The sequence below is a fragment of the Nerophis ophidion genome, linkage group LG06 (assembly GCF_033978795.1).
Source record: "Nerophis ophidion isolate RoL-2023_Sa linkage group LG06, RoL_Noph_v1.0, whole genome shotgun sequence".
Classification (NCBI taxonomy): Eukaryota; Metazoa; Chordata; class Actinopteri; order Syngnathiformes; family Syngnathidae; genus Nerophis; species Nerophis ophidion.
In genome coordinates this window covers 151,962-166,712 of record NC_084616.1, presented here as the reverse complement: position 1 = coordinate 166,712, position 14,751 = coordinate 151,962, and the positions used below count along the sequence as shown (strand labels likewise).

Genomic DNA, 14,751 nt, shown 5'->3' with positions numbered 1-14,751 from the left:
CATTTTGTAAAGAATACTTGTAGTTGTATTTGCAGAAAACAATGCAAAATGCAGTAGTACCTCAACTTAGGAGCTCAATTGGTTTCACGAGTCAGCTTGTAATTAAAAACACAAATCAATGTTGGCCATTTAAATGAATTGAGATCAACTTATTCCAAAACTGGATTTCCGGCCAAAAAATGGAGCTAAGTAGAATAAATATACTGCGTACAAACAACAAACATTGCAGGAGTAAGAGAAAGTGAAAAAGCGACCGATATACCTAAAAACGGCAAATAATCGGCCCAGTCGATAATCTGTCGATCTCTACTTGAAAAAATGGTGCCGGTGCTTAAGTGGTGCCTGACCTGAACTGGTACTTGAAAACATGTTTGTAAAAAGAAAAAACAATGTTTTTTTATATTAATTGCATTGTGTAACAATCAAGTTGAACATATTAGTAATTTAAATACTTCAATAACATAATTTAAATTTGAAGTAATTAATTCAAAATGAGAAATGAAATCCTCAACAAGTAGGACATATAGACATAAAGACCATAGAGAACATACAAAAACCTACATAATTTTGTTAATATTGATGCTCATAATTCTGTAATTCTAGGGGTAAATGCAACCATGCTTATTGTAACCGTCAATGGTGCATAATGAGGAAGTACTATGTTCTTGTTCCATCCAAAATGCTAGTAGGGTTATGAGGGTTGCTGTTGCCGTTTTAGGGTCGGCACTAACGTTTAAAAATAGTGTCAGACTGTGTGCCTCTGTCGGGACACTACATTACTTACAAGATGTTTCTTGTACAATATAATCGCCAAACACCCATTACAGGTGGCTTAGTCTGCATTCATTTACCACCTAAATAAGGCACCTATAACAACTTTATTTTTCGGTGTGTTTATGGATGCGTACTCGTATTTTGATCACAGTGGTTTACATGCTTAACTTGATGCTCACTACTTAAAGGGGAACAGCACTTTTTTTTTTTTAAATGTTGCCCAACATTCATAATCCTTATGTGAAACAAGAACACACACATCATTCCCCATTCTGTGTATTTTAATGGTATACGTCAGGAGCGGCGTAGCTCAGTTTGTAGAGTGGCCGTGCTAGCAACTTGAGGATTCCAGGTTTGATCCCCGCTTCCACCATCCTAGTCCCTGCCGTTGTGTCCTTGGGCAAGATACTTTCCCCACCTGCTTCCAGTGCCACCCACACTTTAAATGTAACTTATATAACGGGTTTCACTATGTAAAGCACATTTAGTCCCTAGAAAAAAGCGCTATATAAACAATTCAATTTGATAGAAAAAAAAATGCTGATTAGTCATAAAAATGCAGGTGCAGTAATGCTGATCTGATCTATGCATCCTTTAAAGCCCTCTAAAAAACATCCTAAAATCTATAATGACGTTTTATATACATGCTTAAAGGGGAACTGAACTTTTTTTTTTTGGAGTCATTCACAATCCTTCTGTAAAACAAGAACACAAAGGTTTTTCTTTTTTTAATGCATTTTAAATATTAAATAAAAGCGAGCAAAAGTCTGCTTACAATGGAGTGAACGGGAGTCGCTCTATTCTGTCTATAAAATGTCCAAAAAACATACAAACTCCTCCATCAAGGTTTCATATATACAGTCAAAGTACATATGGTATGTAGTAACAGGCACATTCATAATAACATGTCATATTTACATCTTTCGATCATTTTTAAGCATTCTGCAGCGTATTGATTTGAATGAATGAATGGTTTATTTTGAACCATGCAAACAAAAGAATGACATAAAATACAAAATAAATATATATATATATATAGACATTATTTTTACACCTACATTGAAAACATTACATGTGACTAATCTTTTGTAGATGTCAAGATTGGCTCAAAAGGGAGTGGGAAGAAGTAAACTTATTTGGTCCCACCCCTATACATATACAATATATATATATACACAATATATAATACAATAATACATATAATATAATTCAATTCAGTGGTTGCTGCATATATGCTATATATTATCTATATATAATACATTTAAATTCAGACACACTTACATATATACATATGCACACACACACACATATATACACAACACACACATATATGTACACACACATATATATATATATATATATACATACATACATACATACATATACACACATAATCACATACATACACACATGCATATACCCAAAATACACACACACACACACCTATATAAATACTATGCATATAATAGTATATATAATATACACTTTTGTCTAAACGTTATTAACAGTTTTTGGTGCCTATGGGAACAAGCTTTCATTTTGACTGTGATATTAGTGGTTAATAGTGGATCTGTGGCTGTGGAGCTACTGCTCCTGATCAACAGGACCTGAGGACCACTCTTGCTATGTGTCCTATGCTGTACATTCAAAAACACATCAGTGTTTGCTTTTTTGTTTTCAAGGTCAGTGATTTCTACTCACTGCAGACTTCATGAGAGCCAACAAACATAATGAAACATCACTTGCTGTACAAAGTCTGCTGTCATTAGGATGCCGACTGTTAGGATGTTCATATATTCCCATTTAGAGGAAGAATGACTCATAAGGGTGTGGAACCAAGTGCAGACCAAGCGTCTTTTTTTTTGTCTTTCACACCATTTCTGGGTCTAAATTCAATGCCCTTGTTAACCAACTCGTCAGAGTATGTCTTCATCCTTCTACTGTCCAGGTGAGAGGCATTATTTATGATCTAGAATAAACTTTTGAGCTCAGAGGCGTGAAAGCAGCTCAACGCAGACATTGACGTCAATGCAGGCAGCACAAGCTGTTAGCGCCTTCTAATCACGGCGCTGCTAAAAAACAGTTTGTCCGCGTTAGCGCTTATAATAACAATATTGCCAATACTTGGTTAATATTCAAGTCACAAAATGTAAAAGGAATATTGTTGGTGCTTTTTGGATATTTTTTTAGAGGGATTTATGGGCGTTATAGAGGATCTCTTATTGACTTCTTTATAAGCGGACTTTTATTTCATTTAGCCAAAATGCTCTTGCCTTTCGCAATGATTGTGCACTATAGGCAAAATTGCCCAAAAAGTGAAGTTCCCCTTTACACTACCAGTAGAGTGGAAAAACAAGTTGACTATGTATTTATTTGTGTTTCATTGTATCACTAAACCATATCCAATTGTATTTACGATCCACAAAATATTTGAAAATACTGTCTAAACATCACAAAATGCAACAAATTCAGTCAGCTATTTTGAATATTCCGCTCTGAACAGCTTCTGCAATTTCCATTGATTCTTCGACACTGCTGACCTGCCTCTGCTCAAGATGATCTCCTGTTGGCCCCACTATGGACTGGACTCTCACTATTATGTTAGATCCACTATGGACTGGATTCTCACAACATCATGGTAGATGCTCTCAATGTCCATTGCACCGGTCGCCCAGGGCAGGGGTCCCCACATCTGCGGTCCCTTCCAAGGTTTCTCATCGATGTCATCCCATTGGGTTGAGTTTTTTCTTGCCCTGATGTGGGATCTGAGCCGTGGATGTCGTTGTGGCTTGTGCAGCCCTTTGAGACATTCGTGATTTAGGGCTATATCAGTAAACATTGATTGATTGATTCATTGATTGGGGTTGAGGTGAGCGGGGTTTGGTGGTAGCGGGGGGTGTATATTGTAGCGTCCCGGAAGAGTTTGTGCTGCAAGGGGTTCTGGGTATTTGTTCTGTTGTGTTTATGTTCTAAGTGTGGCGCATATTTGTAACAGTGTTAAAGTTGTTAATACGGCCACCCTCGGTGTGACCTGTATGGCTGTTGATCAACTATGCCTTGCATTCAGCCATGTGTTTTTTAAAGCCGCATATATGTGATTGGGCCGGGACGCTGTTTGTACGGAGGAAAAGGTTGTAGAGGACACCAAATGCAGTGCCTTTAAGGCACGCCCCAAATATTGTTGTCTGGTTGGAAATCGGGAGAAATTCGGGAGAATGGTATTCCCGGGAGATTTTCGGGAGGGGCATTGAAATCCGGGAGTCTCCCGGGAAAATTGGGAGGGTTGGCAAGTATGTTAGTTTGTATGTTTAGCAGCTAGCAATGCTGCTGGTGCTGTACTGTCACAATAAAGCTGCGCCCGTTTAGCACTCGGTTTCTAAAACCTGTTGCTCATCCACTTTGTGTTCAGGATAAAAAATATCAGGCTCAGGATCATAATTTTTCCCAAAGTAACAGTTGTTGGCTCTCACAAAGAGCACATTTTGTTGTTGATGGGGAAGGGATCTGTGGTTGCTACGTCTGCGTCACGGATCACGTGACTGGTTTCCTCAATAACTCAAAATGGCTCGGGAATCTGTGAGATTGATGCTATTTGGATCTATTTATTTGTGAGCTTTGTTTTTCCACTCTTCTGGTAACTTGAAATATGTATGTGATGTATTAACAGGCACATTCATGATTACATATAATATTTACAGTATAATATTTACAATATTTTGGTCGTTTTAAGCGTTACCAAAACTACTTTCCTAGTTGCATTGATTTCACAAAGCTTGGGTGCATTGGGTGCATGATTAACATGGGGGTAGACCTTGTGTGACCCCAAGCTTGACGCGTTTAAGAGCGCTCATTAAATGGAAATATAGTGTATATGCTCTTCTTATATGCACCCACTTCTACTCGCAAGACTTTAGTCATCTCTCTTGTAGAATGCGATTGCGACTGAGGGCAGTTTTTCGTCATTAGTCAAATGAGGGTTCAAAAGTGGATCGATGAAGGAGCCTTGTAGTTCAAATTGCATCATTTGTCTGTCTGTATTTGCTCAGTGAAAAAAGTTGTTCTTGAATAATTATTCATAACTGCTGCCAGCGACTGTTACTTAAACATGTTGTTTAAATAAGCAAAAACTTTAAAGTTGCATTCTCTATGTTAAGCCTACCAGATGGCTTTAACATGCCTGACTTCAGCACAAATATAAAGTGATGTCTATTACTTTCTGAAACTCGACATCCGGAGTTTGAATCCTACCATCCAGACTCTTGTCTCCAAGTCTTGACAGCACTAAAGGTGCTTTCCAGCAAAATGCCACTTTGTGCTGAGATACATTTTTCTCTGAAAGATCATTAGAACGCCAGGAAAAAAGAACAGCACATAAAAGGAGCACTTACTATAGTTTGCTTCCTGTGAAACTATTTTTCGATGCTTTTGACAGAACCTATTACAAGCAAATGGTGTTTCACCTCAGCATGCTTCCTGAAAGTGTCCTCAGTACTTGATTATATGTAATGGCATGTAGCTTTATGGTATGTTATGTTGTCAGCAACATGTACAGCATCCGAGCGTGTTGTCTATGAAGCCAAAACATTAAAATCAAATTTTTGTCAGACTGAACTCTCAGGTCGTGGTTATCTGACCGAGACGTCAATGACAGGTGACAAAAATGTCAAAATAGATGGGTGTGAAAAGAAATGACAAAGAAACAGAAAACGTTGTTTCGGAACTCACGTTAATGTTCGAACATTACTGGCCTCGACTGGTCACCCAAATGCTCCTTGGAATAGACCTGCCCCACAAACTGTCATAGCCCGACTTCTTCTAGATAGCCTACGCAAAATACGTTGGTTAAAAAATGGTTTACTTTAGTTGCACAAAATCCTTGAAATTATTCTTTCCTCTTTAAAGTTCTTTACCTTTCATGATCACACATGACAGTTTAGACTTTTTTTTTCCTGTGTTCTATATCACATCCTGTCCTGGTGATCCAATTTCGGTTGTACTTCCTGTTGAATTCCTTGTTTTGCTGCAACTTCACTTTTTGTCCTTTTTTTTCCAAGGACACCTGTTTGCCATCAGTTAATCTAGCCTATTTAGTTCCAACTGTTGCTCCTGGCTGCCTTAAAGTGCTTTTTAACCTTGAAGAGTGTTAGTTTTCCGTGCACTTCCATGCTGCACTCGATTTTTTTTCCTGGCCTTGTTTTTTTACAGCACTTGCACTTCACCTTTCTTTCTCTGCACAAGAACGTAATATTACCTCTTTTTTATCTTTAGATCTAATTTATTTTCGCACTTACGAACCAGAGTTTAATTATTTTACCTCTTTCCAAATTGCTGTTAGATCCTGTTGCACCTGATGTTCAACTTATGAATATAATTGGTTCTTGAATAGAGTTCTTAAACACTACAAGTTAGTACATTGGATTAACTTTCTTTGTAAGAAACAAAGTAAATATTGATAATGGGTTCCAGCCTTGACAAAAGTTCTTATTTTAGTAAAGGTTTGTACACATTGAACACAATGTAAATCGATACACAGTACTGTATATCAAACACCATATTACAAGAGGTGATGGACAAACTTTCAATTAAATAACAAAGCCAAAACATATGGTAAATGGTTGTACTTGTATAGCGCTTTTCTACCCCTTTTTAAGGAGCCCAAAGCGCTTTGACACACATTCACACACTGATGGCGGGTGCTGCCATGCAAGGCGCTAACAACGAGCTGAACAGTCCACACACACACACACACACACACACACACACACACACACACACTGTCGCTAGCCCTGTTGTGCACTCAGTTTGAAATCACGAAACTCCTTAACTTTAACAGGCAGGTACATCCATCCATCTATTTCCTACCGCTTGTCCCTTTTGGAGTCGTAGGTGGAGCTGGAGCCTATCTCAGCTGCACATGGAATACAACATTAAATCAACTTTGCCTTGATGGTTAATCCTCTCTGCGTGCTGCAGAAGAAAGGTAGATAGGGAAGAGGCAGTGTCAATAACGGTGTGGTTACTTCCTGATTGTTAGTCCATTGCTTACTTTCAACTCCTTGAGCTAGCAAAACTAGATTATTTTTGTAAAACGGCCAAAAATCGATTAAAAAGCAGACAAAGTAGCACTGAGCACAGTAGTGAATGCCTGCAACACTGAGCCGACAAACAATGAGCACTTTTGGGGTCACGGGTGGTGCTGGGGTTTATCTCAGCTGCATTCGGGCGGAAGGCGGTGTACACCCTGGACAAGTCGCCACCTCATCACAGGGCCAACAGATCGACAGACAACATTCACACTCACATTCACACACTAGGGCAAATTTAGTGTTGCCAATCAACCTATCCCCAGGTGAATGTCTTTGGAGGTGTGAGGAAGCCGAAGGCGGAGTACCCAGAGGGAACTGGTTCGTAAATCAAAACATTTGTACAATGGGGAGCTCGCAAGACGAGGTTCCACTGTACTGTATTGGAATGGATTGTGTATATGTGTGTGAGCTAGTGGATGAGGGGTGTTATGGAAGTGGTAGAACACTGTGGTTTTGGGTTTGTTGACTATTATTGTGATTATATGTTTTTTCTGTATTTGTGTTGGAACATCCATGAGAAACAAGATGCTGCACCTCAAAGAGTTTGTCTTTGTAAATTGAAATTGAAATGGCCACCACTGTGCCTGGATTGAGACCCACATTAATAGGGGCCATGTTTACGTCTGCGGACATACTGTGCAGCATGTGATGTCATGTGTTGTCAGTGTTGGCGCTAAGAATTTTCAAAATAGGGTCCCAGGCACCCCATCAAGTCATAAAAATGGGGTCCCACAGTAAATGTTTGGTGTCCCACTTTTTTGTAACCGTTTTGAAAACAAATGATAAATGTATGCATTAACCTGTTATATCTCACATTCTATACAAAACTACATAAAAACATTGGATTTGAGCTCCAAAAAATCAAAATTGGCCATTATAACCTGCAGTGTGAACGTAGTCTTTGTGGGTACTCTATGAAGGTCGCCGTTCGCCAATCTGATTGCTCAAATAACATCTGCTTATCTCTAATATTTATCCATCCATCCATTTTCTACCGCTTATTCCCTTTTGGGGTCGCGGGAGGCACTGGCGCCTATCTCAGCTACAATCGGGCGGAAGGCGGGGTACACCCTGGACAAGTCGCCACCTCATCGCAGGGCCAACACAGATAGACAGACAACATTCACACTCACATTCACACACTAGGGCACATTTTAGTGTTGCCAATCAACCTATCCCCAGGTGCATGTCTTTGGAAGTGGGAGGAAGCCGGAGTACCCGGAGAGAACCCACGCATTCACGGGGAGAACATGCAAACTCCACACAGAAAGATACCGAGCCTGGGATTGAACCCAGGACTGCAGGACCTTCGTATTGTGAGCCAGACGCACTAACCCCTCTGCCACCATGAAGCCCCTCTAATATTTAATTAATCATTATAAAAGCTTGCTTCTGATCACACAAATAGAAAGCTGAGGAAAAACAGAACACCTTAAAACTAATCTTAGCAAAAGAGGGGAGGGGCTAATTCAATGATGAGCCATGTGTGAGCTGTACATAATAGCTATTACATGCAAATATCACACATTATACTGCACATTACTAGCAAAAGGGATTCAAGTGACAACGACCAAGGCACCATATGAAATGATAATAAACACAATAGTGACTGTGAATCCAAAATTAAATCATAATATGTATTTAATAAAATAGATGATGAGCGATATTAGTCACTTCCCTTAAAAATGTTGGGATTGTGTCATCACACGAAGTCTCTGCTAGCACTTGCCATTTACACACACAAAAGTAAATATCATCCTGGCTGGAATCAAATTTTTTTTGCAGCCTGACAACGGGCAGCTTGTTTCCAAACAAGTAACCCTTAACGACATCACGGCCAGCCTTTCAAGTGGCGCTAAGAGAGAGAGAAGCCCGCCAATGACGTAAAGAGACAGAAAGGCTTCTAAGCTCCGATGAGTTTCCATATTCTCTAGTGACTCCTCTTGCATGATTGCCACTAAAAGGTCTCCATTAACAGTATGGACGGACAGAGTGGATGCCTCCTCTCACGGGCCGGTGACGCATGTTGACCACGGGAATATTAGTGTGAACACTACATTGATATCTAGATTCAAAACAAGATTCTTGTTTCAAAACAGATTTTTAGGCAAACAATCATATAATAATTTTTAATACCAATAATGATACATAGGTTTATTTATCTATTTTTACATTTTCATGGATGTTGCTCAACCACACTCTGTTTCCACATTAATGAGTGTTCGCCCTGAGATCAGTAGGTATTGAGTTCAAGCCCCGACCGTGTCATGCCATAGACCAGTGGTTCTCAAATGGGGATATGCGTACTCCTGGGGGTACTTGAAGGTATGCCAAGGGGTACGTGAGATTTTTTAGAAATATTCTAAAAATATAAAAAAAATTTAAAATCCTTTATAAATATATTTATTGAATGATACTTCATCAAAATATGAATGTAAGTTCATAAACTGTGAAAAAAATACAACAATGAAATATTCAGGCTTGACAACAAGATTTTTTTGTGGACATGTTCCATAAATATTGATGTTAAAGATTTATTTTTTTGTGTAGAAATGTTTAGAATTAAGTACATGAACCCAGATGGATCTCTATTACAATCCCCAAAGAGGGCACTTTAAGTTGATGATTACTTCTATGTGTAGAAATCTTTATTTATAAATAAATCACTAGTTTATTTTTCAACAAGTTTTTAGTTATTTTTTTATCTTTTTTTCCCAAATAGTTCAAGAAAGACCACTACAAATGAGCAATATTTTGCACTGTTATACAATTTAATAAATCATAAACTGATGACATAGTGCTGTATTTTACTTTATTTCTTTTTTTCAACCAAAAATGTTTTGCTCTGATTAGGGAGTACTTGAATTAAAAACATGTTCACAGGGGGTACATCACTGACAAAAGGTTGAGAACCACTGCCATAGACTATGAAAAAAGGGCCCACTACCTCCCTGCTTGGCACTCAGCATCAGTGGTTAGAATTGAGGGTTAAATCACCTAAAATTTTTCCCGGGCGCGGCCACCCCTGCTGCTCACTGCTCCCAACACCTACCATGGGGTGATTAAGGGTGATGGGTCGAATGCAGAGAATAATTTTGCCACACCTAGTGTGTGTGTGTGTGTGCCAATCATGTGTACTTTAACCCAACTTAATAACATGTTCCTCAGATTGCAAACAGCGCCTATGCTGGTTGCAGTCTAGTACACTACATTTCATCTTAAACGCTTTAAGGCACGATTAATCAACATTCAGAGATGAATTCATCGATTCATATGCCCATCCCAAATAGATAAATACACTTCAGCAATCACATATGGAAGATTCAAGAAAAAATTGTGGGTGCTTAAAGGGGTACTGCTCTTTTTTTTTTAATTCAGCCTATCATTTTCAATCTTAATATAAGAGAAGAAGACATACGTTTTTTTTTTTATGCATTCTAAATATTAAATAAATGCAATCAAAAGTCTGTTTATAATGGAGCCTGTGGGAGCCACTCTATTCTTTCTATGTATAAAATATCCAAAAACCGCCATTAAGGTTTTATGTAAATGCTGTAAGTATAAATGTAATGTAGTAATGGACACATTTATAATAACATTTAATATTTACCTTTTTTGCTAATTTTAAGCATACACGGCGCATTAATTTCAAAAACGCACCACAACTTTTGCTTTTTTTTCCTACTACATCACTGATTTCTACTCACTGCAGACTTTATGAGAGCCAACAAACATAATAAAAAATCACTCACTGTCTGCTGTCATTAGGATGCCGACTGTTAGAATCTTGTTATATTCCTGTTTGGATCAAGAATGACTCATAATCATCGCGAAGAAAGGGGGCGTAGACCAAGCGTCTTTTCGCGTCGTTCTCGCCATTACCTGGTCTAAATTGGATGTCAAAGTGTACCAAATTGTCAGAATATGTCCTTATCCTTCTACTATGCAGGTGGGAGAAATGTTTTATGATATAGAATAAACTTCCACGAGCAAGGAAATGAGGTGGCAGCAGATCTCAGCAACATCTGCACACAAACTTGTGATCACGGCACCGCTATAAATAGTTTGTCAGTGCTAGCTTTTATAATAACAATTTCACTAATAGTAGATTAAATCTAAATGGAGTATTGTTGGGGGGTGTTAGATGTTAATTATTGGATTTCATGGTCGGAATAGAGGACTTCCCATTGGCTTTGTTGTAAGCAGACATTTATTTGTGTTTATTTACGAGTTAGAATGCATTAAAAAAAAAATCCATCCGTCATATCTTTCATGATGATTTGGAACAATAGTCAACATTCCTTAAAGAAGCGTAGTTCCCTTTTGAGGTGAACTCTATTAAAACTAGTGCTGTCAAATTTAAAAATGTTTTAATTAGATTAATCACACTTTTGAATTTGGATTAATCATGATTCATCACTGTAAATCATTTGCTTACCCAATTTAAATTAATCCAAAAATGATATTTTGACACAGATGCAATTTTATTTTCAAAATAACATACGCAAACATTTTTAAAATGTTTTACTTGTTTTCATTTGTTTTCTCAAATTTTGCTGACAGTTTTATCCTAAGTACAGTTAGGATTCAATTTGAAGTATTTTTTTTCAAGTGAGCACAACAGTCAAAGTCTCCTCACTCATCTTTGCGCTGATCTGATCACTGACCATATAACAACCTAAAACTTTCAGGTAACCATGCACGGTTAGGTAAAATGCGATCATAATACATCTTGTGGTTAATCTCTGTTTATGGTAATGCTATTGACAAAACCTGTACCTTAGGTCATGGCTTGGACTTGTCATGCTTTTGTTGTTGTTTTCCTAGGTTTTGAGTTTAGTTTTGGGCCTGTAGCATTCCTCGCCTTCCTTTGTTTTCGTTGTCGTTGGTTGGAGGTTTCTGTTTGTTTGTTAGTGTCTCCACCAGCTGCTATCACTAATTACACACCTTTATATACCCACATCGCCTATTCTTCGGCGCATGTCTAATGTTCAACACGGGCAACCAGTACATTCTTCAGTCCTTGCGGCTGCTAGTTTGTTGAATTTTAGCCTCATGCTATAGCTTTGCATTTGTTCAAGTTATCTTGCTGAACCAAGTTATTGCCCTGGTCTTCCTGTACGCCTCCAAGTGACACACTGTTTTGTCTTTTGCCTCGTCATTGTAATTAAAAGAACTCTTACCTGCACACTGCTTCTGCTCCTGCCTGTACTTCCGCATTTTGGGAAACACAACCACATGCGACATGACATCGATAATGTTTTTTGATTAATTCATAAGTAAATGTATTACATTTGACAGCGCTAATTTACACAAACTACACTAGAGCTATTGATTGATTGATTGATTGATACTTTTATTAGTAGATTGCACAGTTCAGTACATATTCCGTACAATTGACCACTAAATGGTAACACCCGAATAAGTTTTTCAACTTGTTTAAGTCGGGGTCCACGTTAATCAATTCATGGTAAACGTTGCACAATTAGTGACATAAGCGAGTAAATTAAAAAACATTCTGATTCAGTAAAAAACGTGTTTTTTTTTTAACGGCTCTTTCATGACTTGCACACCTAAAAAAGTTGTTTCTGGTAATTCTTTGGGAACCTTTCTGTGTGGATTTTGGATGCTTTACCCATACTTGTGTGTATAAACCCCTTCATAGAAATGAAAACTTAGAAATTAAATTGTAATTAAAAAGAATGTCTTAAATCAGGGGTCGGCAACCTAAAATGTTGAAAGAGCCATAATGGACCAAAAATACAAAAACAAATATGTCTGGAGCCGCAAAAAAATAAAAGCCATATAACATACAGATAGTGTCATGAGATATAAATTGAATTATGAGGACTTAAAGGGAACTAATTGAGCTGAAATATAGCTACAAATGAGGCATAATGATGAAATATGTACATACAGCTAGCCTAAATAGCCTGTTAGCATTGATTAGCTTGCAGTCATGCAGTGACCAAATATGCCTGATTAGCAGTCCACACAAGTCAATAACGTCAACAAAACTCACCTTTGTGCATTCATGCACAACCTGAAAAGTTTGGTGGACAAAATGAGACGGAAAAAGAAGTGGAAAAACACGTCTCAGAAAGTCGGAGAAAGTTGTACATGTAAACAAACTATGGTGAGTTCAAGGACCGCCAAAATTAGTAGGACAAAATGGCGCTCGCCAAATACTTGAATCAGGGAAGTTTGTGTCATGTTTGTCCTCCGACAGAAACTATATTAAAACAAAAAATATATTTTTTCCCATCATCTTTTTCCATTTTTCATACATTTTTGAAAAAGCTCCAGAGAGCAACTAGGGCGGCGCTTATGCTGCTCTAGAGTCGCGGGTTGCCAACCCCCGTCCTAAATGAAGATGTTTATCTCATTTCTAGAATTAAGTGGGCATTTTTGTGACTGTTTTATTCCAGATCACCCTCTTGCTGCACAGTATAAACATGCAATCATGTCATGGCATTAAAAAATACTTCACTTCTAATCAGTGCATTCTCGTCTTTTGCAGAGAGCTGCAAAGACATGCTGGCGCCGCCTGCAAACTACACTCAAACAGAGGTCACCTCGCTAACCTGATGCTGAACGGCTTTTAAAAGAAACAGAAAAGATCATGAACTCAAGGTGCACGACAAAGTTCGCATCTGTCTGTTTTCTTCCCTTCCCCTTGAAGGAACTGTAGACTGAATTATTTTTACTGAGGACATTGTTTTATTTTTTACTCTCTATCATTCATGAATGCAATTGCATACACTCCTAATGTTTATAACATGTTTTATGGCATGTATTGCATGATCTGGTGTTGTACCTAGAAAGTGTGTTAATCATTTATTAGATTAATGTAGCAAGCAACATTCGCATCCAAGGGAGTTTTTCTTGTATATTTAGTATGGAGTGCAGAAGTAGATTGTTTGAACTCATTAAAGCTTTTAGTTGTTATGCCAGAAAACCTGTCAATATGGGGTCGTACAGTCTAACTGTAACTGTGATCTAGGATTAGACAAAAACTGTTCAATTCTTAGTGTCTTCATTCTGTGCCATTTAGTGTGCAGATATTTTATCCAAATGCAGGAAAGATCAGACAAGAAGTTTGTGAAGTAAACCTTTTGTACAGTTTGAGATCACATTGTCTGCTTTTGACATTCACTGTATCATTGCTGGTTGAGTCAGGACCAAATCTAAACAATTGCCGTCCATTTTCACGAGCATCTTGCATTGAAATTACAGTACAAGTCGGGTTGCACTTAGGCCTCATGTGGATTAATGGTGCACGACAATGTGCTGTAATGTAATCTGATTACTTCCTGCAAGTCGTGTGGAAAGCAGCTGTTGTGTTTTTCCGCGGACAGCATTCATTCTTTCTCTCTCATGATGTGTTTTGTTGTTCTCACAGTCTACCATAGTGGCCTTACGTTTATTATAACAACTTCACTCTCCGTGTATAGCTTTAGTTTATAAGCACATTTGTAAGTAGCACAGTAAAATATTCTGGAATTCATCTGTATGTACAGTATATGTGACGTGTACGTACCAAATAATAACAAATTATTATTTTGATAACTCACCTTTTTAGCCGTATTTCCTCTGCTCTGTAAATGAAAAAGCACATCAATTTGTTCAAAGACTGTTTAGGCCAGATTTCAAGTGTGTGTGTGTGTGTGTGCGTGTGCGTGCGTGCGCGTGTGTGTGCGTGTGTGTGTGTGTGTGTGTGTGTGTGTGTGTGTGTGTGTGTGTGTGTGTGTGAGATCTCTAGGCATGTGTGTCTATGCAGCTATGAATAAAACAGAGCCTGGAAAGTGCTGTGTTGCAGATATTTTCCTATCTGACGTTTAATCCATGAGTTTAACCACTGCATTTATTTGCAATAATCAGTAAGTGTGCA

General features: G+C 38.1%; 1 protein-coding gene across 2 annotated transcripts in view; it reads left to right on the top strand.

The window, feature by feature from the left end:
• Positions 1–14,751, top strand: part of LOC133554015 (potassium voltage-gated channel subfamily C member 1-like) — a 70,557-nt gene that overhangs the window by 52,581 nt on the left and 3,225 nt on the right. Inside the window, exon 5 of one of the 2 annotated variants that reach the window (XM_061902338.1) lies at positions 13,381–13,493. In XM_061902338.1, coding sequence (XP_061758322.1) covers positions 13,381–13,448 — 68 coding nt within the window. In that variant the 3' untranslated portion in view covers positions 13,449–13,493. Of the gene's footprint in view, positions 1–13,380; positions 14,666–14,751 lie in introns of those variants that run through there. The other variant, XM_061902339.1, reaches the window with a different exon arrangement.